The sequence below is a fragment of the Pongo pygmaeus genome, chromosome 10 (assembly GCF_028885625.2).
Source record: "Pongo pygmaeus isolate AG05252 chromosome 10, NHGRI_mPonPyg2-v2.0_pri, whole genome shotgun sequence".
Lineage (NCBI taxonomy): Eukaryota > Metazoa > Chordata > Mammalia > Primates > Hominidae > Pongo > Pongo pygmaeus.
In genome coordinates, this window is record NC_072383.2 from 49112853 (window position 1) to 49139180 (window position 26328).

General features: G+C 41.5%; 1 protein-coding gene across 5 annotated transcripts in view; it reads left to right on the forward strand.

Moving 5' to 3' along the window:
• Positions 1-26328, forward strand: part of SLC4A8 (solute carrier family 4 member 8) — a 90650-nt gene that overhangs the window by 48720 nt on the left and 15602 nt on the right. For 4 of the 5 annotated variants that reach the window (XM_054444126.2, XM_054444127.2, XM_063672742.1 and 1 more), the window contains 7 exons: positions 566-727; positions 11328-11441; positions 14235-14396; positions 15235-15486; positions 19183-19251; positions 20385-20558; positions 22426-22563. In XM_054444126.2, the coding sequence (XP_054300101.1) occupies positions 566-727; positions 11328-11441; positions 14235-14396; positions 15235-15486; positions 19183-19251; positions 20385-20558; positions 22426-22563 (1071 nt within the window). Of the gene's footprint in view, positions 1-565; positions 728-5525; positions 7559-11327; positions 11442-14234; positions 14397-15234; positions 15487-19182; positions 19252-20384; positions 20559-22425; positions 22564-26328 lie in introns of those variants that run through there. The other variant, XM_054444129.2, reaches the window with a different exon arrangement.

The window sequence follows — 26328 nt, forward strand, 5'->3', positions numbered from 1 at the left end:
TTGTGACCACAGGTTTAGGAGGGACTTCTAAGTGAAAGGGAGGAGTAGCCCTTTGGCCAAACTCTGGCATTTACCGAAATAGAGCTTTTTAAAAAACAATTCTTACTCACTTTCTTTTATCCTTTCAGAATTTTTCTTGTACATTAAGGGAGAAGATTACCCTTCTCTTTTCTCCCCCAACATCCTACCCAGTGACCCTGCACTAAGGATAGGTGGAGATGAAACCACGCAGGACAGGGGGCAGATCCAGACATGTAGGGTTGAAGAATGTTCAAGTTTGGAGGTCCTCTGTGATAAGAAAAATATAAGTTGCCAGGGTCCTTCCAGAGCCTTGGAAGTTGTATTGTTCAGAACAGTTCTATGTCTTAGGACCATAAGTAACCACCCTGCTTGAAAGTGGCCTGTACAAGAGAGCACCCCGCAACTGCATAAAGGTCAAGGGGATGCTGCTTGCAGCCTCTTCTCCCAACAACCATGGGATGACAATGAGTGGTGGACTCAGTAGGAAACAGCTATTTATTTGGTTGTGTCTGCCTTTCATCACCCAGAATGCTTATTCCTCCAGGAATGCCAGGAGATGCACGGAGAGTTCATGGGATCTGCATGCGGCCATCATGGACCCTACACTCCTGATGTCCTCTTTTGGTCCTGTATTCTCTTTTTCACCACCTTCATCCTTTCAAGCACCTTAAAGACGTTTAAGACGAGCCGTTATTTCCCAACCAGAGTAGGTAGCATGTTCATGCATTTCTTTCACGTTAGAATCAAATATAACAGAACCTTTTCTCAGCCTCTATGCTGCTTATGGGGTTGATTGGCCAGGTGGAGAACTCCAGATGTCCTGATGAGCCACACTGGCATTCTCTCCTAGTGTCTGGCAGCCTCTTTCATAGATCTGTGTTTGGGAATAAAGGGTTAATACTTAAAACCTTTTTGGTTTACAAGTGCCAGTTAAGGTTAAGGTGGTAGTGATGGTTTTTTAAAAGTTATTAAGTCTTATTTCCAGCATGCTGTTACATTTCATTTCCAGAATTCTGAGACACTTAACACACAATAGCTAAAGCTGGCTCCTGAATACAGTAAATTGTGGTTGTGACCTTAGATACTTTAGGGGACCCAAAAATCTTCTCCCAGGGATGGCTTTTTAAATAGCTTGTGAAATCACTGGCGACACTGACTGCAGCAACCAGCATGCTCCTGACTTAGTTTGTATGACTGTTTGAAACCTCAGCAACCTTTCCATGATGCAGATAGCATTGTTTGTATTATGAGCAAGGCTTTTGCCAGTTTTGGCAGGGCAAGATTAGAGGCTGGTTGTGGAGTAGCTACATGGGCCATTTCTTTGAAAGGGAACTTGAGAAGGTGGAGAATGGCTACTGGGACCTCATCAAAGAAAGTTAACACTGAAAAGAATAAGTGCATGAATTATTTACATCCTTCAGTCACATGGAAACATCTATAATAAATGACCATTACATTTGCCATATCAAAAATATGAAAGGAAGATGGGTGATCTACAGTGACCACAAAGTTTGTGCCACAGAAAGGCCCCCTAAAGGCCTGGGTTACATGTACTTTTACCACAGTATACCAAGCTAAACCTCAAACATATGAATCAGTGAGAAGAAGCCACATACCTTTTTAATTTGCCAAAAAGTTAGAACAGCCAGATATGAAGAAATACATTGCATATTTGTAGTTTATTTAAAGAATACAATCATACTGGGCATGGTGGCTCACACCTGTAATCCCAGCACTTTGGCAGGCCCAGGCGGGTAGATCACCTGAGGTCAGGAGTTTGAGACCAGCCTGGCCAACATGCTGAAACCCATCTCTACTAAAAAAACAAAAGTTAGCTGGGCATGGTAGCACACGCCTATAATCCCAGCTACTCGGGAGGCTGAGGCATGAGAATCACTTGAACCCGGAAGGTGGAGGTTGCAGTGAGCTGAGATTGCACCACTGCACTCCAGCCTGGGTGACGGACTGAGACTCTGTCTCAAAAATAAAAAAGTTAAAAAAAAAAAAAAGAGCACAGTCATTTGATGCCTTCTGATATAGAACTGAGAAGAAATTCATATTAGTGATGATACACTATTATAGATAGTTTTAATAAATGTTTAAGGAGAAGATAATATAAAAAAGGGTGTTCATTTTGCTGGCGAGAGATCTACCATCAGTACATCAAAAATGGGGATGTGCTCCCAGTCCTCTATTGGGGGATGGGTGCTAGTGGCCTTCAGAGAAACCTATTTATGTGGCCAGTGGTGTGGCCTTACCTGCAGTAAATGAAAAACCTTCTTGGTGTTTCATATAGAAAATCAGCTATTGGGCGGGGCATTATTTACGGCATTTTTTTTCATTGCACGCAATAATTTCTGACCTATACATGCATAATACAGCATTTTCTCTTTTTTTCTTTTTTCTTTTCTTTTTTCTTTTCTTTTTTTTTTTTTTTTGAGATGGAGTCTTTCTCTGTTGCCCAGGCTGGAGTGCAATGGTACAATCTTGGCTCACCGCAACCTCCGCCTCCTGGGTTCAAGTGATTCTTCTGCCTCAGCCTCCAAAGTAGCTGGGATTGCAGGCACTTACCATGCCTGGCTAATTTTGTATTTTTAATAGAGATGGAGTTTCTCCATGTTGGTTAGGCTGGTCTCGAGCTCCCAACCTCAGGTGATCCACCTGCCTCAGCCTCCCAAAGTGCTGGGATTACAGGGGTGAGCCACCATGCCCAGCCAATACAGCATTTTCAGTAAAAGATATTTTTAATTTAAATCATACAAAAATTCATAATATGATTTTGTGAATATGTGTGAAAGGGTGAGACCTTTACAGTTCACTACAAAACCTGTGATGGTTTGGTTTTTAAAGGCTAAACAGTTGGTATTAAGCAAGTAAATATTTTAATGAAACTATAACTCAGGAACAGTTTAAAATATTAGTTTCCCACTTAGATTTCAAGGCGTAAAAAGGGCTGAGTTTATCCCTTTAAGTGCTGTCAAGAATTCACTTGGGTTTGTGATATTTGGTGGTACAATGCCAGATGCCCACAGCAGCATTATATTGTACTTTGCCAAAGGTAGACAGAGGAATTCTCCATTTCTCAGCAGTCATTTCCCCAAAAAGTATAATGTTTATTTTTAGTTAAAATAGTCTTGTTTTACCATACCACATGATGACTCCCTGGAAGTTATCATGTGAAGTTCCCCAAATTTGTATTTTCTCATCTCTGAGCTCTTTGCCTGACTCCATTTCTACATTTTTCAGGGGCCAGAGGCTCATCTCTGCCATTTTTCCATGTATCGCCTCCTGATTTGACTTCACTGCTTATCTGCTGTGACTAGCAGTGTTATTTTGGATACTTTAAGAATTTCAGATGTGGCCAGGCATGGTGGCTTACATCTGTAATCCCAGCATTTTAAGGGAGGCCGAGGCAGGTGGATCACCAGAGGTCAGGAGTTCGAGACCAGCCTGGCTAACATGGCAAAACGCTTTCTCTACTAAAAACACAAAAATTAGCTGGGCATGGGCCGGGCGCAGTGGCTCACACCTGTAATCCCAGAACTTGGGAGGCCGAGGTGGGCAGATCACGAGGTCAGGAGATCGAGCTTATCCTGGCTAACATGGTGAAACCCTGTCTCTACTAAAAATACAAAAAATTAGCTGGGCGTGGTGGCAGGCGCCTGTAATCCCAGCTACTCGGGAGGCTGAGGCAGGAGAATGGCATGAACCTGAGAGGCGGAGGTTGCAGTGAGCCAAGATCGTGCCACTGCACTCCAGCCTGGGCGACAGAGCGAGACTCCGTCTCAAAAAAAAAAAAAATTAGCTGGGCATGGTGGCAGGTGCCTGTAATCCCAGCTACTTTGGAGGCTGAGTCAGGAGAATCACTTGAACTCGGGAGGTGGAGGTTACAGTGAGCTGAGATCACTCTACTGCACTCCAGCCTGGGCAACAGAGCGAGACTCCATCTTAAAAAAAAAAAAATTTCAGACGCAAAGAAACTTTATATGATATTATAAAAGACAATCCTTTCCATTTTGGTTATTTCAGTATTTTAGTTGCAACCTGGGATTAAATTAGAGTTTCAAATGTGATGAAAAGTAGAACGATAACATTCTGTAATTTTCCTACTGCTCTGCACCAAATTCCAGAGTCTCTGGAGTTTGTATTTCAAATTATTCAGTTGAATGAAACAGGATTTATTGCTGTCTGCTTAACATATATTTGTTTGGTTGAAAGGATTTTTCCAGAAACTGTAGGAAAATGAAGCAGAATTAACTGGGTGAAATATAGCACAAACATTGGATTAGGATGTGGTGAACTGTGAACAATCAGGATTCTGGTTGTGACTGGGGCCCCTGTCTCATAGGAGCTTAATACCATGTGAGCCAGGGACGCAGTGTCCAAGGCCCATGGCCTGGAGACCTTGATGCTGGCTGTGGACCTTGGGCAAGTCCCTCATCTTCCCTGTGCCTCACCTCATCTGCACAATGATGTGATGACACCTGCTGTCTCTTTCCAATTATGCTTCAAGGATACAGTGAAATTTGATATGATGACCCAAGAGTAGAAGGTGGTGTGCCATGGTGTGTCCTAGTTTAGCATGCTCCCTGCCTTCTCTTCTCTGACATTTTATTCAATTTGGGAACAGATGGGATTGGCAGAAGGAGGGGAGCTCATGGTGTAGTAATACTCTACTAAAGTGTGCCTATTGATATTACCTTCTAATGTTGAGTTGGATTTCCTAAAGCAGCCCACTTTGTTACTGAAGTTGCTGACTCCTGTGGAAATCCCCATACTAAGCAGCCTTACAAAATCCAGTCCCCATAGAATAATGACTCCACACGGGCATCAAAAATGGATTGTCTTCAATTATGTTACAAAGCAAAGGCCTTTTTGGGGGATGGAGGATGATTGGGTGTTTGGATTGAAATGTAGACAAAGGGGCTGGGTGCGGTGGCTCATGGCTATAATCCCAGCACTTTGGGAGGCCAAGGTGGGTGGATCGCTTGAAGCCAGGAGTTCAAGACCAGTCTGGCCAACATGGTGAAACCCCATCTCTACTAAAAATACAAAAATTAGCTGGGTGTGGTGGTGCATGACTGTAATCCCAGCTACTGGGTTGAGGCACGAGAATCGCTTGAGCCCGGGAGGTGGAGGTTGCAGTGAGCTGAGATCGTGCCACTGCATTCCAGCCTGGGCGACAGAGTGAGACTTGGTCTCAAAAAAAAAAAAAGAAAAAAAAGTGGACAAAGATAGCTAGCAAGTGTATTTTGAGCAAAATACATATTTTATAATAAAATTTTATAAATAAACTTTGTAAAATCAATGGTATAAAATCAATATTTAAGATTATAGGCTATATGTTACTTAATTTCATTAAATAGAAAGAAATTCAGCCCTTCTGATGCCTAAACATATTGTAAGAAAGTGTACTATGGCTGCCCTTTTTTCTGCCTCATGAAACAGAGGGCTGTTTCTACAAGACCAAGTTTTGTATAAATGGAATTTTTTTTTTTTTTCAGATGGAGTCTTGCTCTGTCACCTGGCTGGAGTGCGGTGGTGCGATCTCGGCTCACTGCAACCTCCGCCTCCTCCCGAGTAGCTGGGACTACAGGCACGCACCACCACAGCCAGCTAATTTTTGTATTTTTAGTAGAGACGGGGTTTCACCATGTTGGCCAGGATGGTCTGAATCTCTTGACCTCGTGATCTGCCCGCCTTGGCCTCCCAAAATGCTGGGAATACAAGCATGAGCCTGGCCAAGTGCTATTCTTTATTTCAGATTGAGAGTTGGGAAAAACTGGAGCAAATAATGGATTTCTTTCTTGCTTAGAAATGTATTTGTATGTATGTCTTATTACATACAAGGCAGATTTCCCTGGAATAAAAGTCTAGAATGTACTGCTTAATTTTACACGTGTGCAGACAATATTATCTGTGAGTGAAAAGTGGAATAATACGTCGATTGGGTCAACTGATTATCAGCCTGTTAGGAGTCCTCTGTGTGAGACATGGTGGTATAATTGTGAAGTTCTCACTGTATGCGGATGTTCATGTGAAAGATAGTACTTTCTTCCCGTAAATATATTTTGATTTCCATTTGTATGGAATACCAATGAATGTATCTTTGGAAAACATAATGTGTCAAAATTTGTATTTTGTTCATTGATCTAAATGCTCATGTAACTAATCAGAAATCCAATTTGGCTCAGATTGGGAATTTTATTTTAAAGGAAAAAAAAATACAGAAAAGACTACTGGAAGAATCATGTTCAAATGACATTTCACATCAATGTTTCTTCAATATTTTGGAGTTGACTTAGTTTTTTTCTCCTGCCTACAATAGAATGTGCCTGCTGTTTCTCTGTCGCTCACTTTGGGCTTGCAGGAAGTACAACGGGAATAGCCTGAGCTTCTTGCTCCCTGTATATTTATTCACTTTACCTGAACTGCCTTACCTGCAGTTCATAGTGAGAACACCTGGGCTTGTACCCTGACTCCACTTTTAAGTGTGATAGGGCCAAGTTGCTTTACCTCTCTGGGCGTTTTTCTTTAAAATGAATGGGTTAAACTAGATGAGCTCAGAAGTCCCTTCCTGCCCTAACATTCTCTTCTATTTTTATTTTCCTGTGGTTACTACTATTAGGGTCAGGCATGTGAAATGTGAGGGACCATTTAGATATTTAGATGTTATATTTTTGGATTATTACAGAGTATACACCCAAGTTTAGGACCTGTGTCATTTTTATTGTCCCCACCCCATTTCTATTTCTGCTCCACTTGTCTTTACTTTCTTTGTAATCATCTCATTTTTTTTTCCACTCTTGAAACTCACAACTTTCCAGTCCATGAGCAACTTTGCTACCATCCCCCTCAAAAACAAATCTATTTAAAACACCCTCCTAGAAAAGCTTCTGAACCACCTTCAGCTAAATCTGTAACGTTTATAGAATATTTAAAATTTTAATTCAGCTAGAGTTATGATCCCCAAACAATGCTGACGAAGCTATCACAGAAAGGATGTCTTTTTCACCTTGTAGGTATCATTGTTGCTAAATCACATCAGTACAGGCCTTCTGTGGGGAGACAGCAGGGGGCAGGGGCAGGACTAGGGGATGGGAGTAGATAAAGTTGTGATTCTATCCTTTACTTTAGGTAAAAAATCCTAGGTTATGAAACAAGGTTCTGGGCCAAGCACAGTGGCTCACGCCTGTAATCCCAGCACTTTGGGAAGTTGAGGCGGGCAGATCGCTTGAGCCCAGGAATTTGAGACCAGCCTGGGCAACATGGCAAAACCCTATCTCTACAAAGTATATATATAAAAAAAAAATTAGCCAGGTGTGGTGGTGTGTGCGTATAGTCCCAGCTACTCAGGAAGGCTGAGGTGGAAGGATCACTTGAGGCCAGGGAGATCAAAGCTATAGTGAGCTGTGATGACGTTTCTGCACTCCAGCCTGGGCAACAGAGTGACACCTGCTCAAAAACAAAACAAAACAAAACAAAAACAAAGTTCTCTACTCTTAAGTTGGTGTATAAGATGACCTGCACAGTGTCACAGAGATTTCCCACTCAGTAAATCACTCTGAAAGAGTTTGCATAAGATTCTGTAGATTTGCAGTATTTAATGTGGGTAGTCAATAGCTACATGTGGCAAATAGCCACTTGAAATTTGGCTTGCCAAATTGAGACTGTACTGTACACATAAAATATATACCTGATCTTGAAGGATTGGTACCAAAAAAGAATATAAGATGTTTCATCAATATTTTATATTGATTACATACTGAAATGACAATATTTTAGATATATCGATTAAATAAAATAATAATTTGATAAATATAATTATTTTCACTTATTTTTATATTTTTTGTGTGGCTACTAAAGAATTTAAAATTAGACATATGGGTAACGTACTTCTTTGTTTTCTGAGACAGAGTCTCACTCTGTCGCCCAGGCTAGAGTACAGTGGCACAATCTCAGCTCACTCCAACCTCCATCTCCTTGGGTTCAAGTGATTCTCCTGCCTCAGCCTCCTGTGTAGCTGGGATTACAAGTGTGCACCACCATGTCTGGCTAATTTTTCTATTTTTAGTAGTGACAGAGTTTCACCGTGTTGGCCAGGCTGGCCTCGAATTCCTGACCTCAAGTGATCCACCCACCTCAGCCTCCCAAAGTGCTGGGATTACAGGCGTGAGCCACCATGCCTGGCCTGGCTAATGTAATTCTATTGGACATGCTACTCTACACTTACATAGTTTGGGGTAGGCAGTGAAATACCATAGGTAGAAAAGGTAATTCAGTGAAGCATCCAAGTAGACAGAAACAACACAAATATTTTTGCTGGAGTCAAGAGCACTATGTGGCACAGAACACCTCCCAGAAAGCAGAAAATTTTTCTGCCTGAAAACCAATGTATATGTAAGACCCCAATTAAAAAACAAAAGCAAATGAGCCCCAAACTGTCTTCCCTCAGCTTTGCCTGGGAGCTGCTATCTTTGCACTTATTTTTCTAGCATCAGGTTATTAGCCACATGAGGGAGCCAAGCATATTTGTCTCATTTTAGGCATCATTCTTTTGTGGTTCCGCCCACCCCAGGTATTGTTGAGTCTGTCCAAAGCTGGGTGAAATACCACGTAAGTCTTGCTACCCTCAGTGTGCTGCTTCTCTCAGCCTTGGTGGAGGCTGAGCCTGTTGCCGGTACCCACCAGCCCAATAGGTTTTGATGCTGCCTCCTGAAAGAGATCGTATTTGTTTCGTTTTGCACTAGTCACAGTTGTTGTTTAAACTACATCAAATTTGGGGGGAGAATATTTGCCTGGGATGGAAAGAGAGATAGATGATTTATTGCTTCAAGTGTTTTAAATTAAAAGCTATTCTCACACAAAAAAAAAGAAAGAAAGAAAAGGAAAAGAAAGGGAGCTCAAATCAGGAGGAAATGGTGGTTTTTCCTGTAAGTGAGGTTTCAGCCAGGCACATTTTCTTTTTTTTTTTAATTTTTTTCTTTTTTCTTTTTTTTTTTTTTTTAAAGTCAGTAGTGGTTTATTAAATGGTTATATCACATCTGGAAAACATTATTCAAAACATTTATTCAGCCTACTTCCTGTTCATATTTTAGAAGATGTAAAGCAATGAAATTTGCTCTAAATAAATGGCATTTATTTTGCCATTATTTGGCATCTTGCCAGGTTACTTTTTACATCCAAGTTCAAGTGATATTTTGTTCTCAAAATAAAATAATTTTCAAGGTTTAGAAGTATAATGCAAAAATTTTAACAGGGATTCTTTTTTTTTAAATTATACTTTAAGTTCTAGGGTATATGTGCACAACATGCAGGTTTGTTACATATGTATACATGTGCCACGTTGGTGTGCTACACCCATTACCTCATCATTTACATTAGGTATATCTCCTAATGCTATCCCTCCCCGCTCCCCTCACCCCACAACAGGCCCCGGTGTGTGATGTTCCCCATCCTGTGTCCAAGTGTTCTCATTGTTCAGTTCCCACCTATGAGTGAGAACATGCGGTGTTTGGTTTTCTGTCCTTGCAATAGTTTGCTGAGAATGTTGGTTTCCAGCTTCATCCATGTCCCTACAAAGGACATGAACTCATCCTTTTTTATCAGCCAGGCACATTTTCAATACAGGGTACATAAATGGGAGGAGGACGCAGTTAATTAGATATTTAGTGTACACCCATATATGACTAGAACACATTCTTAGACTTCAGTGAGCCTACATGGCAGTCACAGGAGGTACATATTAAATAAGTTCTGGGTCTTTGTTTCCTGCTAGGACAAATAGTTAACAAGTGGCTGTTCTGTACTGACTACTTGCTCAAGCCTGGGTTAAGTGCTAGGGAGATGCAACAGAAACTTAAAAGATAGTATCTCATCAGATAGGAAGGAAAAATACATGAAACAATCAGGTGCCGTATGCAAAGTAGTAAACAGTTGGATGTCCACCTGGGATGTACGTGCCGTAGGAGTTCAGAGGAGAAGAGGGCCACTGGGCCCCAGGATGGGCTTCATGTTGGGGATGGGGAGGCAGTGGATACTCAGAGAATTTATATTACATTCAGAGAAGAACTAACAAAACCATGGAGGAGGAACTGGAAACCTTGGGCTTCAAAACAAAGTGAAGTCAGGCTAAGGTACCAGTGATATTACGTGTGGCTAAGATATATTTTGCTCTCACTCTTTTGGAAGCTTAGATTAAGGCAGGCACAGGTCATTTGCCAGGTACTGTATTTTATTAAAGCCACACTATAAAGTGAGGCAATCCTTTTATGATGGATCCTAAATTGGATGAGAATCTCCAACAAAATAGAGATAATGTGCCATGGAGGAAAATAAAGCAGTAAAGAAGTACAGGAAGTGCTGGGGTGGAGGGAGGTGGCCAATTTTAAGTAGTATCATCAGAGAAGAGCTCAAGGAGAAGGTGATATTTGAGTTGAACCTAAAAGACGTGAGGGAGCTACCCAAGAGGTTACCTGGAGGAAAGGCATGTTAGGTAGAGGCATGAACAAGTACAAAGACCGTGAGGTGGGAGTGAGCTTGGCATGTTTAAGGAAACAGCAACGCAGTCTGTGTGTCTGGAGCAGAGTGGGCAAGCAGGAGAGCAATAAGAGCTGGGGTGGGAGATGTGATGATGCCAATTGTGTGGCCCTCATAGGCCAAGAAGGCCTTTTGGCCAGAAGCCATTTCAGGGTTTTGGTAGAGGAGTGATATGACCCAACTTATGTTTCAAATAATTACTCCAGTGACTGCATTTAAAAAACACTGCAGGGCAAAGGCAGAAGCAAGTTAGGAGGCTGCTACCATTACCCCAACAGGAGCTGATGGTGACTTGGATCTGGGTGGGAGCAGTGGCAGTGGTAAGAAGTGATCAGACTCGGGATATGTTCTGAAGGGAGAGCCAATAGGACTTGCAAATAGACTGGCTATTGGGTATGAGGGAGAAGTGCAGTTGATGCTGCTGCTGAGGTTTTTGGCTAGCACTGAGGACCCTGGCTGATCCCAGAAAGTCCAAGTTCTCGGAACTAGAGTCCCAACCTGGCCCTAAATGTCCCAAACAGAACTCTTCAGAGGATGGTCTGGGTTATGTTAGCATTTGTCAGAGGGTTCATTCTCCCTCATCATATCCACACTTTATGGGCATTAATTGGGCAATTAACATATTCCTGTTGTTTAAATTTGCTTGCATTAATTCAACTGTAAGATGAAAACATTCTTCTGAGGATTTTTAAGCCTTTTACAATACTAACCTCTTTTCTACTGTATTTAACCTGCCAAAACATGTGTCCACTTCTTTCTCATGCCAGGTACGCTCCATGGTGAGTGACTTTGCTGTTTTCCTCACTATCTTCACAATGGTGATTATTGATTTTTTGATTGGAGTCCCATCACCAAAGCTTCAAGTTCCCAGTGTGTTCAAGGTAAACAGATCTCAGAGTACTTGGTGCACTCATGTAATTTCATACATTCTGATGCCAAGTAAATTTCAAAGGCCTTTTCATATCCTAATCATGAGTTTTACAGTCCTCTAAATCTGAACCTTGCTCCTCATACCTTGTCATTTAGAAAAGCAAACTTCAGACTTTGTTGAATTCAAGACAGAAAAGCGAGAGAACAGAAAAACCAAGGTTGTTTAATGAATGAAAAGTATTATTATTATTGTTATTAATACCACTTACTGTTCTTAATATGTTAATATTTAAACAATGGAATGTGCACATTTACATAAATATGTTCAAGACACTGTGGAAACATGGGTCTCTGGAACAAGCCTCGTTAACAGCACTTTCATTGAGCATCAGCTGTATAAGGGCACTGGGAAGAATGAAAAAGGTAAAGGACTTGGCCTGAACCTTCAAGGATGGTGCCCGTTCCTTGAAGGAGGAGAATGGAACTAAGAGGAGCCTCATCAGGAGTCTAGGGCCCCTGCTGGAGTAATCATGACATCTCTTTCGAAATCATCTCAGTCTGATTTCATTGTTTGTATAACTCTTTCTAATATATGGTATTTTTCAAGAAACTGTACAAAAAATCAAACAAATGATCAATACATGGGAACTCCAAATCGATTTCAGTTTGGGAGCACTGACTAAGTAGACAAAGAAGATAGAAAAGCTGAGCTCAGTTCTGTAGATCCCCATAGGGTGAGAGGAGAGAAAATCTATGCATACTCAGTGACTTGAGAAGAATAATGAAGTAGGAAAATGGGAGAAGTTGGTGAGGAGAAGGCCGACAGGAATAAAGGCAGTCCCTGACTTGTAAATGCTCCCTTCAGTTGTCCCTTTCCTTTCTCTTTTTTCTCTTTACCCATGAAGTAGGCCTGTTGAAATACCTTCTTCCATATTGTCTGAAAATTTTTAATTTTGTTGAATTTGCTGAAATGCCACCAGTTGGAAGTTTATGGACTAACCAATCTCTCTTGTAAGTATAATACCTTCTAGAATATGGCATTCTTGCCTTTGTGTGAATGAGCACAATCAGCTTTCTCTCTAATACCTAGCTGAGATCAGTGCTGCAGGAGGAATGGATTTTGTGTAAAAATAGGTAATATGGGAACATTAAGCAGTCCTTGGAAAGGTTCCCTAAGGGATAGGCCTAAGATAGTCAAAAGGCACTGAATTTCTGGGACATCTGTGAAGAACGCCTCTGGGAGGTAGGACAGGGGAGAAAGGGAAATAGGAGAATGTCAAAGAAAATGTTGCTCATGACAGGTTCCATTTTCAGGAGGCAGAGAATAAGTTTTCTTCTTTTTGTCTCTCCCTATTGTACCACATGGCACTCAACTCCCAAGACCCATTCTGAAGGCTAGTACTATTACTAGGGGTATAATGTCATTAAGGGTTTATTTAATTAGTTTTTGTGTTGGTCTGAGAACTTAACTACCACTTAGAACATTGTTACTAAGGAAACATAGATTCTGTAAACTTTTAGAAGCTAACCCATTCATAATTTTGGACTTGGTGGTGTTATTAAAGAGTCTTTGAATCCTAGAGTCATGACTAATAAGGAACCAAATCAAATATAACAGTCTGTGCTTTGTTTCTTGAATTTGGGTCAACTCTGGTCCAGTTGGTATCCCTGGCCTTTTATCCTCTAGCACCACTTGCCAAAAAAGGGCAAACTTGTCTTCCTCAGAGTACACTGCAGGGGTGGGGTAAGGATCTAGGTGAGTTTAGATATGTTGTGAACACCCCAATAAGATTTATAAACTGTTGTATTACAGGGGCATTGGAAAGGATCCTAGGTCAAACAAACCCCCAACTTTAGCCATCTTAGGCTCCTTCTCAAGTCTCTGATGGCTGGACCCCTGTTTCACTACTGATGGCAGAAGACCCTTGGAGCAATCTAGTCCATTCAAAGCCCAAGAGATTCCATGCAGATGGCTCCACTTTTCCTTTATTTATGCTGTAGACGCACATTATATGGCTCTGGAGAGAAGTCGTAGGAGAATAGTCTAAGTTATTTATATTTGTCTTTGGAAGTCATTAAATTTTTTTGACAACAGATACAGTTGTTGATTATATTTTACTTGGGTTAATGTTGAGATACACTTGTTTTCTCTCTACACAGAGGTTTGGAAAGTAAGTGGAAGGAAGTGCAAGATTAATGAATATTTCACAAGAAATTAATAATTGAAGATTGACTGTTTCAAAGGGGATTTGGAACTATTACTGAGCAAAAGGGGCTTGCTGCCCAATGTGCTAGAAGCCAATACTATGATACCAGGTTTTTGAGAGAAGAAAAGTTTTTTATTTCAAGTTTACTAACAAGGAGACAGGAATTCAGCTTAAATCGGTCTCCCTGCACTGGCTTTACTGCAATAATTAGAAAAAGTTTAGGGGGTGGATTCTGGGATAGTAGGTTATTGGTAGAAGGAAAGGGGAGGTCTGGAAAGTCCTCAGGCATTCATAGTTATCTCTTCATGCTACCTCTGGGTCCCCTGTGCCAAGGGGGTTTCAGCAAGTTGTTTCTTTTCTTATCTACCGTCCTGCAAACCCAAGAATTTCTGTTAGTCATTGGTGTCTTTAACTCTTTGGGAAATGGTTTCAGAACAAGGTCATAGATTTCCTAAGGAGTTGCTGTATTTCATGCCTTTTTTTTTTAAGAACCCTCTCTCAAGAATAAAAAGAAATATGGATATGTGATCCAGTTTGATATGTTTTACCCCAATGACTATAACTTAAAATACAAAAATAATATATTTTCCCCCTTAGCCAACAAGGGATGATCGTGGATGGATTATTAATCCCATTGGCCCCAATCCCTGGTGGACTGTGATAGCTGCAATTATCCCAGCTCTTCTCTGTACTATCTTGATATTCATGGATCAGCAGATCACAGCCGTCATTATTAACAGAAAGGAACATAAGCTCAAGGTAAAAAGAGGTTCTGACCTAGAAGGCTGCTATGGCAACCTGTTACATTTTTGTAAAATTTCAGGGTAAGCACATCTAGACCAGAAACTGTAGAATCTCATAGAAGAGGTTCATAAGGGGTTTCCATTCTTTAATAGCAAAGATTGCTATGGAGATTAGAGTGGAACATGGTGGTATGGTATGAAAACAACGTGGACTCCATTACTCTCCTCTCATACCTGTGGGGAAGGTGATTGGGTAGAGTTCCTGGTGATCCCTATATAGCTATATGCTTTGGGTCAAGCAGCTGTACAGCTTGTCTTCCTGAGGTTCAGGTGGAGGCCTGGGCCACTGTTTCCTAGAGGCAGGTATTCTCCCATTGGTGTCTGTTACTATAGTTTCTAGGCTGAAACTGGAACCCTAGGATCCTAGGGAAGTAACAGAGCAGGCAAGCAATATCCAAATCTGTCAAGGATCTGGGGGTATGTGGTAGGAAGCCAATAAGGACACTTATCTCTAACTCCCATAGTTTCTACCATCTAGAATGGTCAAGATGTGGCAGGGTGTCTGGTTAATCTTCCAGGGAAGAATGGATCTTTGAATGTGTAAGACTCAGAGTAAGCTGGAGGCACTTGGAAAAAAATCAATATTGGCATATATAGGACAGGCTAAGATTCCCCTTTTTCTTCTTTGTTTCCTCCTAACCAGGAGGGGCTACAAGACTCCTCTTAGATCCCTGAACCCCTTCCTTCTTATCCATACACCCCTTCCTGCTTTGGGCCTGAGACCCCTAGCTCACTGTTCTATGCCCTACTACAGCTAGTCTACGGATGGTGACAAAGACTCTGTTTCCCCACAGAAAGGCTGTGGCTACCACCTGGACCTACTGATGGTCGCCATCATGCTTGGTGTCTGCTCCATCATGGGCCTGCCCTGGTTTGTAGCTGCAACTGTCTTGTCCATCACACATGTGAACAGCCTCAAGCTAGAATCTGAATGCTCTGCTCCTGGAGAACAGCCCAAGTTCCTGGGCATCCGAGAACAGAGAGTGACAGGCCTTATGATCTTTGTGCTGATGGGCTGCTCAGTCTTCATGACGGCTATCTTAAAGGTAATCATCCTTTCACTCATTCGGCAAATATCAAGGGCCTGATTTGTGCTAGGAGTCCTGCCAGGTGCTGGAAATACAGTGGTGCCAAATAGATACACGTACAAATCCCTGCCCTGAAAGAGTTTATTCTAGAGGGGTAAGACAGATAATATGTAGTTAAGAAAATTAGTTAAGAAAACAAACATGATAACTACAGAATGTGAATAGTGATATAAAGGAAATGCACAGTGCTTTCTGGCACTATAGAGAACTGAGAGGGGTCTATTTTAGTTAGGATGGTCAGAGAAGACTTCTCTGAGGAGATGGTATTTAAGATGAGGTGGAGGCCAGGCGTGGTGGCTCACACCTGTAATCCCAGCACTTTGGGAGGCTGAGGCGGGTGGATCATGAGGTTCGGAGATCGAGACCATCCTGGCTAACACAGTGAAACCTCGTCTCTACTAAAAATACAAAAACAAAATTAGCCAGGCGTGGTGGTGGGCGCCTGTAGTCCCAGCTACTCAGGAGGCTGAGGCGGGAGAATGGCGTGAACCCAGGAGGTGGAGCTTGCAGTGAGCCAAGATCATGCCACAGCACTCCAGCCACGGCAACAGAGCGAGACTCCATCTCAAAAAAAAAAAAAAAAAAAAGATGAGGTGGAGCCATGCCTTGGATGGTGGGAGATGGCATGGAAGGAGGGGAGAAAAGCAGTCTAGTCAGGCCCTTAGGTGGGAAAGAGTGATATGTGTTCTACGAAAAATCAGGGTCATGTGGCTTATGGGCATTGAGTCAAGACAAGAGCACAGTGCAATGAGAAGAAAAGAGAGGCAGGGGCAGATCATGTAGGGCCTTGTTGACAGTGGGCAAGGTAACCTTTGAAGGGTTTTAACAGGAGAGGGCCATGATCCAGCTAGTTTAAAAAGATCACTGTGGCTGAGGTCTGGGGAAGAATAGAAGCAGACAGACCAGTGAAGCCGTTGCAGGTGACAGATGATGGTGGCTTGGATAAGGAAGCTGATAGCAGGGACAGATAAAAATGCATGGCTTCTCTATAGCTTGGAGGCAGACCCAAAGGTCTCAATTGTTGACTGGATGTGGAATGGGGTGAGGAAAATAGAAAAATCGAAGAAGCCTATTAGGTTTCTGACTTGACCATCTGATGGAGAGTGATGGCATTTATTAAGATGGAAAAGATTGTATGATTTTTGTGAGGGGTGGGGCTGTGATCAGATTTGGAGTGAGATGTCTGGGAGTCATCTAAGTGAAGAGGCTAGAGGAGGGTTCTGGACTAAAATATAAATTTGAGTATAAATTTGGGAGTCAACAGCATATAGGTAGTATTGAAAGCTGAGGGAATAGATGAGAGAACTCAGGGAAAAGAGAAGTGGGACATAAGAGAAGAGCAGAGTTAGAGGTTGGATAGAGGAAGAGGGTAGCAACAGAGTCTCAGAAGGAGCTGCCAGAGAGGTGGGAAGAAAACTAGGGGGATGTGGTATTAGGGAAGCCAAGTAAGGAAAATGTTTCAAGAAAGAGGGATTGGGTAGACACGTCTTGGGAGATGAAGACTAAACTAAGACCATTGGATTTAGCAACATTGGAGGCCTCAGGTTATCTGACAAGAGCAGAGTCAGTGGATTGCATTAGTTTCTGCTGCCTGTGGGTGATTTAGAAGTAGAAGCAAAAGCAGAAGCTGACCATGATAAAAATCATTTTGTTCTGAAATGAAATGATTACATGTAAGTTAAATTACAGACCTCCATGTCTGGCTCTTCCTCCACCCCTGTCTGGGGATGGGCAGACACACACACACACACACACCCCTCTTTAACAGAAATGATGCCTTTTAAATCTTCCACAATCTCAAAAATCTTCCAAATCCTTAGGGATTTAGTGTATTTTAACATGGAACTTTTTTACTGACCAGTGACTTGAGGCAGGAGTTGGGGGTATCTTATCAGAGAAGGAATTCAGTGGAACTATAGAGTAGAAATCCAATTATAGGTGGCTGAAGAGTGAATAGGAGATAAGGAAGTAAAGAGTGCAGGGAAATCTTTCAAGAGGTTTTTCTGCGAAGCAAGATGGAAAAATGGCAGTGGCTAGTATGAGAAGTGGGACTAAAAGAGAGGGTTTTTTTTTTTTTTTTTTTTTGGTACAGATAGAGGATACTTTGAACATTAAAAAAATGTTTTGTGAGTGGAAGGCCTGCATCTGGGAGATTGGGGTGAGAAGGAAACTTTACGGCTGTATTCCCAGGCGCCAACCATTCTGGAGCACTGCCTTGTCTCCCTTGCCTCCTCTTTCCTTCTTTTTGGCAAATCTTCAACCACCCCAGCCTGTACCACAAATGCCCTTCAAGGGTGAGAACTGAGAGGGATGGGAAGGATTTCTGAACCATCTTCCCGTCCCCTCACTTTCCACTCAACCTTACCACCCACCTCTCCTGACACCCCTTTCCCACCTCATATTCCCTGTCCCCAGCCCAACTCCCACTCCCACCTGGTTGAGGCACCATCTGGAAGAGCCTAAACGTTGCTGCTTCTCCAAGATAGAACCATGAAGGCATGGCAGTGGCCATCCCCGGGCTTTCCCCTAGCTGCTTCAGGACAATTCTCTTAGGACAACTATTCAGTAGTTCACAAACAACATCGAATTGGGATGTCTAATCACTCTACAGCTGGAACATAAAATCCAATGGGGGATTTTCTAATTCTTTGTTTTTTAAAATTTTACTTTAAGTTCTGGGATACGTGTGCAAAACGTGCAGGTTTGTTACCTAGGTATACATGTGCCATGGCGGTTTGCTGCACCTGTCAACCAATCATCTAGGTTTTAAGCCCCACATGCATTAGGTATTTGTCCTAATGCTCTCCCTCCCCTTGTCCCCCACCCCCCAACAGGCCCTGGTGTGTGATGTTCCCCTCTCCGTGTCCATGTATTCTCATTGTTCAGCTCCCACTTATGAGTGAGAACATGCGGTGTTTGGTTTTCTGTTCCTGTGTTAGTTTGGAGGGATTTTCTAATTCCAAGAATTAGGTTTGGGAATATTCTTAATCCAGTTTAGTTTTCAGCTCTGAGACTTTCCTTGCCTTGATTCTATAGGCCCAATTTCCCTACCTCAGAGTCAATCTGAAGATTATCTAGGTTGATAGACATGATGTGATCAGAAAGTCATGTTCGAATACTGTGTGGATGTTCAAGTGCAGTATAATAATGTCGGTGTTTCCCCCCAGACCATTACCTCTTTGATAAGATACGTCCCCACTCTTGCCCTCAAGCCACTGGTCAGTAAAAAAGGAAGCTTTTTTGGTTCACGTTAAAATACATCAAATACCTGAGGAGATGATTGTGAGATTACAGAAGATTTAAAAGGCATTATTTCTATAAGAGAGGGGTGTGTTTGTGTGTGTGTGTGTGTGTGTGTTTGTGTGTATGTGTATGTGTGCCCATCCCCATGGAGGAGGAAGAGCCAGATGGGTGAGATGGGAGGTCTAACTTACATGTAATCATTTCATTTCAGAACAAAATGATTTTTATCATTGTCAGCTTCTGCTTTTGCTTCTACTCCTAAGTCATCCACAGGCAGCAGAAACTAATGCAATGGGTCTGCAGCTATTTTGTGACTTTGTTTCATTCTTGGAGATTTAAAAGTTTATATAGTTTTGAGTGTGCTATGATACCAAATTTAATTTCTGGCCTTTCTTGTCCTTTTGTCTTCAGTTTATTCCAATGCCGGTACTCTATGGAGTTTTCCTCTACATGGGAGTTTCTTCACTACAGGGAATTCAGGTATTGTATGGTTCAGCCAGGGCAGTTTCTTCTCACTGCAGGTTTGCATGTCCTGTCCAGGGAGGGACAGCTCCCCAAGAGAAGCACAACCAGTTCTTGAGAAAATTATTTCCTAGTCTTGCCCCTTAGGCTATTTTAGATATGTATTTGGATACAGGGAGAAAAACAGCCATGGTGGCAGGAGAGTACAGAGACTTCCAGGGTGGTCTGGCTTGATGTCATGGCTCCAGTCTTTCATTAATTATTCAACAGACAATTTTTTTGGCATGTATTAAACATTAGGTGCTTTGCCAGGTGCTAGTAAACTTGGATCTGAAAGGTTGATCAAGAACCAAATTGGCTTTCACTCATGGACAGATCTAGGTTAGTGCCAGGCTAAAGTATAAAAATGGGGTGTTTAACTTTGGGAGAGGGTTCATTGGCAGAAGAGATAGGGGAATAGTGGGAGTTGCTCCTGGTAAGGAGATGTCACTTCTTGTTATACTCTGCATTTTTCCATCCATCAACTATTGCTCTAAGTTTTTCAAAAAGAAGAATCAGGAGCTTATCATTGATAACTTGGGTATTCCAGATAATATAATAACTTAGGCTGATTATTCTTTGTTTGAATGGAATGTCCCACGGCCATTCTTACATACTGAGTTCTACTATGAACTTGGGCAGGTTATTTAATCTCTGGTTCTCTTTTTTCCTTATTGTAAGGATGATCATTTTTTATATATCTAGGATGTTATGAGGTTTTATTTTATCTTTTCACTATAAATAATCAATGAATAGCTCCAAACTCCTAAAACAAGTAAGAGATTTGGTTTTGATAATAAGCAAAAAGATGTAATTGGTTTATTTTGTTTTCAACGCTCCCTGAGAAAAAGCTCTCTTAGGAGCCACAGAGTGGGATAAGAGAAAGAAGTTTGAACCTAGAATTAGAAAAGATGGTTTCAAATTTTGACTTTGCCACTTAATAACCTTGGCCAAATTGCCTGGTCTTTTAAAGTCTCAGTTTCCATTTCTGTCCAGAGGAAATGGTGTTACCTACCTTTCAGAGCAGGTGATGTAAGAGATATGAATGGGTCTAACAAAGCTTTTGACCCAGAGTGCCCTCCTGAAAATAAATGCCAGTTCCTTCCTTTCAGTTCTTTGATCGTCTAAAGCTCTTTGGGATGCCCGCAAAGCACCAGCCAGATTTCATCTACCTGCGGCATGTGCCGCTGCGCAAAGTGCACCTCTTCACCCTCATCCAGTTGACCTGTCTCGTCCTGCTCTGGGTCATCAAGGCATCTCCAGCTGCCATTGTTTTCCCAATGATGGTGAGGTGGTTTTTAAAAAATAAATTCTTCTTATCATTGTTATTTTTTCATGGTAAAATATTATAACTTTAAAATTTACCATTTTTAAGTGTACAGTTGAGTGGCATTAAGTACATTCACATTGCTGTGGAGCCATTACCACCCTCCAGCTCTGGAACTTTTTACATCTTGCAAAGCTGAAACTCTGCACCTATTAAACACTAAATCTCCATTCTCCCATACCCTCAGCCCCTGGCAACCACCATTCTACTTTCTGTCTCTATGTATTTGATTATTCTAGGTACATCATATAAGTGAATCACATAATTTGTCCTTTTGTGACTGGCTAATTTCTTTTCTTTCTTTCTTATTCTTTTTTTTTTTTTTTTTTTTTGAGATGGAGTTTCAGTCTTGTTACCCAGGCTGGAGTGCAATGGCATGATCTCGGCTCACTGTGACCTCCACCTCCCAGGTTCAAGCGATTCTCCTGCCTCAGCCTCCCTAATAGCTGGGATTACAGATGCCTGCCACCATACCCAGCTAATTTTTTGTATTTTTTTTAGTAGAGACGGGGTTTCACTGTGTTGGCCAGGCTGGTCTCAAACTCTTGACCTCAGGTGATCCACCGGCCTCAGCCTCCCAAAGTGCTGGGATTACAGACATGAGCCACTGCGCCCAGCTTGTGACTGGCTAATTTCATTTAGCCTAATGTCTTCAAGGTTCATCCATGTTGTAGCATGTGTCAGAATTTCTTTCCTTTTTAAGATTGAATAGTATCCCACTGTATGTAAATACTACATTTTGTTTATCCATTCACCTGTCGATGATACTGTTGTAAATATGGGTGTACAAATATCTGTTTGTGTCTCTGTTTTCAATTCTTTGGGGTATATGCCAGGAGTGGAATTGCTGGATCATATGGAAATTATATCTTTAATTTTTTTCTAATCCTCTAGATCCACACCCTCCTGGTGGGTTTCTCAATTTTGTCAGACTACATATAAGGGTTTGTATTCATGTGTTATGTTCATGGGTTAAATAAATAGCAGATTACTGGGAACTCCTAGAAGAGATCCTATCAATTCCAGATGTATTAGGAAAGTAGTCACTAAATTAGAGAGAAATGTACTTGAATTTAATAAGCCTGATTTGCCTCATTCCTTGTCCAGTCACCAATTATAGCTGATGAACACCAGTCCACCCAGGCAGGATTAATTCTTTGTTTTCCTTTGGCTAAAATGGCCCTCATGGAAAGAAAGTGGAGCAGCAATTGGGATGCCCTGGACATACCTTTATTGGGAAAATCAGCTGTCAGATTTTAGGCAAGTCACTTTCTCTCTCTGGGCCTCAGTTTCCTCATTTATAAAGTGAGTGTCAGGCCAGGCCAGAGGGCAGAGACAAAAACCACTAGAGACAAATGATGCAGGCCCAAAGCAAGGATTTGGGTAGGGGAATGTATAGGCAAAGGATCAGAGGGAATAAAGATGATCTTCTAAGAGAACCCATCATCCCACTGTGAGGAATGCTTGGGTGGCTGTGGCTGGTCCCACCATGGCCCAGCTTCAGCAGAGGCTTTCTACCCACCTGCTGTCCTGTAGCCTTCCTGCTGACCCCTAGCCATCTGCAGATGATGAGCTCATCTTTTCAATGACAGAATCCAGTTAGCTGCTCTCTAAGTTGTAGAGCTGTTATGATAGTTAAAATACTGTAAGTAACATATGTTACCTGGCACAAAGAAAGCATTCAATAAATGGTGACTGTTAGGATTATTATGAGTTTGATTTTGCTTGAAATGACCTAGTCTGCTGTGAAAATAAGGCTTTGCTTTTAAGTCCAGGAAGGAAATTAGTCGCTTTCATTCACTTTTTTTTTTTTTATTTTTCTTCAGGTTTTGGCCTTGGTCTTTGTCAGGAAAGTCATGGATCTCTGTTTCTCTAAGCGAGAGCTAAGCTGGTTAGATGATCTCATGCCTGAAAGCAAAAAGAAGAAGTTGGATGATGCCAAAAAGAAGGCCAAGGAGGAAGAGGTCATAGTCCTTGCACCAACTGTATACCTGGGGGCCTCAAATTACAGAACATAGGAAGGGCCATGTGAAAAGTCAGCATGTCTGGAATCCCGAGGGTTATATTTAGGAGCTGGGAAGATTACCCTCAAAGATGTTCTCAGCTAAGAATGGATTAGGGATTATTGCTTCTGTCTGTTCTTCATTTTTGGGTTTGACAACCAGTTATTTTTTCCTTTGTTTACAATCTACTCACCAGGCTTATACCTAGAATGTGAACCTACAATATGCCCTTATTAGCAGATTCAATGGCTCACATTCTTTCAAAAGGTCTAATTTGACAAATACGTAAGACCCATTATTTCCTAGAATGTTTGTAATGTGTCTAATTGCAAATGGTGCTGTGGTTGGCACCATGCAAAGATAACTTGCATAGGACTTTGTCTTTTTTCATTTCCCTCAGTACTTGGCATCTTGTCATCTACACAATGGACCCTCAAAAAATGGCCTATATATGCAAAGAAAGAATGTGTAGCAAAATGAAAATACCAGACCAAGAAATGAGTGAGCTCAGAAGTGTTTCTAAATACAGTTAGTGCCTAAAATAGTGTCCTTTGAAAAAACTTTTAAAAGACTTTTTTTAGGCCAGGCACAATGGATTATCCCTGTAATTCCAGGGCTTTGGGAGTTGAGGCTGGAGGATTACTTGAGGCCAGGAGTTTGAGACTAGCCTAGGCAACATAATGAGACCCTGTCTCTACAAAAAAAAAAAAGAAAAGAAAAGAAAAGAAATCAAAAGAATTAGCTGGATGTGGTGGCACATACCTGTAGTCAGCTACTTGGGAGGCTGAGGTGGGAGGATACCTTGAGCCCAGGAGGTTGAGGCTGCAGCGAGCTGTGATCATGCCACTGCACTCCAGCCTAGGCTGAGTGAGATCCTATCTCAAGAAAAACAAAAAAGAAGACTTTTTTTTCCCCTAATATCTTGAACTTTAAAAATCTTGTATTTCTAAATAAGCTTCAACAATTATAAAATATAAAGTCAATGGAAGAAAACTTTAAAGAGAATATTGATAGAATTCACTACATAAAATATGATGCTTTCAGGCATCCAAAACTCTAAACAAAATTTTAAAATAACAGATAAGTTGAGATGTGTTAATATCCTTACTATTCAAATAATTCTTATAAATTAATAAGAATAATATGAAATTGAAATGAGCAATGGACATATATAATTTGCAAAAAAGAAGTACAAATGGCCAGTTGCCTTCTGACAAAAATTTCATTCTCACTAATAAAGAAATGATAGTGCAGCATCTGGATTTTACGAAATGAAAATAAATATTAAAAAATAAAAAAATGAAAATTTAAACAAGGAGAATACTTTTTTTACTTGTCGAATTGGCAAAGATTTTTAAAAGATAAAAACAAGTGTTGGCAAGACTGTAATTGAAATTGCCTTCTCATACACTAAAAATAGTAATATAGGCTGGGCGCGGTGGCTCATGCCTATAATCCCAGCACTTTGGGAGGCCGAGGTTGTTGGATCACCTGAGGTCAGGAATTTGGGACCAGCCGGGCCAACATGGTGAAACCCTGTCTGTACTAAAAATACAAAAATTAGCTGGGCGTGGTGGCAGGCGCCTGTAATCCTAGCTATTCGGGAGGCTGAGGCACAAGAATCACTTGAACCCAGGAGGCAGAGGTTGCAGTGAGCCGAGATTGCGCCACTCCACTCCAGCCTGGGCGACAGAGTGAGACTTTGTCTCAAAAAAAAAAAAAAAAAAAGGTAATATAAGTTGCATAAATCTCTTTAGAGGGCAGTTTAACCTTAGAGTCTTAAAAATGTATATGCCCTTTGGCCCAGCAACTCTAATTTTTAAATTTATCCTAAGGATATAATTAGCAATGTAGACAAAATATTTTAATTGTGGTGACATAAAGAAGAAAAGAAAATTAGAGTAAATATATTACAATGGAATATTGCACAACAGTTAAAAAAAATTTTTTTTGAGACAGAGTCTCGCTCTGTCTCCAGACTGGAGTGCAGTGGCGTGATCTCAGCTCACTGCAACCTCTGCCTCCCGGGTTCAAGCGATTCTCCTGCCTCAGTCTCCTGAGTAGCTGGGACTACAGGCGCGTGCCACCATGCCCGGCTAATTTTTGTATTTTTAGTAGAGGCGGGGTTTCACCATGTTGGCTAGGATGGTCTTAATCTCTTGACCTTGTGATCCACCCTCCTCAGCCTCCCAAAGTGCTGGGATTACAGGCGTGAGCCACCGTGCCCGGTCTAAAAATAAAGTTTTAAAAAATACTTAATGATGATAAGTATTTTGTAATGATTCTCAATGATGTGTGCTGTAGTCGCAGCTACTCGGGAGGCTGAGGCAGGAGGATCGCTTGAATCTGGGAGGCGGATATTGCAGTGAGCCGAGATAACACCACTGCACTCCAGCCTGGGCGACAGAGAGAGATCCTGTCTCAAAAAAAAAAAAAAAAAAAAAGAGGCTGGATGTGGTGGCTCACGCCTGTAATCCCAGTGCTTTGGGAGGCTGAGGCAGGCAGATCACCTGAGGTCAGGAGTTTGAGACCTGGCCAACGTGGTAAAACCCTGTCTTTACTAAAAATACAAAAAAGTTAGCCAAGTATGTTGGTGCATGCCTATAATCCCAGCTACTCAGGAGGCTGAGACAGGAGAATCACTTGAACCCGGGAGGCAGAGGTTGTAGTGAGCTGAGATCATGCCACTGCACTCCAGCCTGGGCGAAAGAACAAGACTTTGTCTCAAAAAAATAAAAATAAAAAAGATATGTGGACATGTTTCTGACATTTTATGTGAAAAACATAGAGAATATAAAATGGAGCATACAGTAAGACTGTCAAAGAATCTCACTTTTACTAAAACATATACATATACACATACCGTACACACACACACGTGCATGCGTGCACCCCTCACACACATGAAAAAGATTGGAAGAAAATACACCAAAATGTTTATTGTGTTTCTCTATGTTTCTCTAGTTGGTAAGATTATACATTTTTTTGATTAATTTCCTTCCACCATATTTATTGAATCCTTACTCCGTTGGTCACTGTTCCAGATACAGTAGTATACAGGACAGAGAGAGTCCCTGACTGACCCCATGGAGCTTACATTCTCTTGGAGGAGACACTGTCAATAAGCAAACAAGTCTATATTTGTTTTCTTGGTTATAGTGCTATAATTCTACACACACACACACACATAAATATATATAATTTTAGGTAGTGATATGTTTTAAGAAGGTAGGGAGTGAGGGAGTTACTTTATTTAGGATGATTAGAGATGACTTCTGAGGAGACATCTGAGTAGAGACCTGAGTAAAGTGAGAAGCAAATTATGAGAGTATCTGGGAGTAAGAACATTCCAGGGCAGGGGTACAGAAAATGCAAAGGTCTTGAGGAGGAATGAGCTTGGTGTGTTTCAGGAACACCAAGAAAGCCAGTAAGACTGTAAGGGACAGAGTGGTAGCAGGAAGACCAGCTACGAGGCTGGCAGCAGCTCAGGCAACAGGGGAGGGTGGCTTATGCTAACGTAGAGGTGATGGAAGTGGCTGAATTGGGTACTTATTTTGAAGATAGAGCTGACGGGTTTTGCTAATGATGGTGGGCATGGGTGAAAGAGGAATCAAGTATGACTCTTAGATTTTTGGACTGAACAACTGAATGAATGGTTGTGCTATTTATTAAGATGGGGAAGACCAAGGAGAACAGCAGGTTTAGGAGGAAAATCAAGAGATCTCC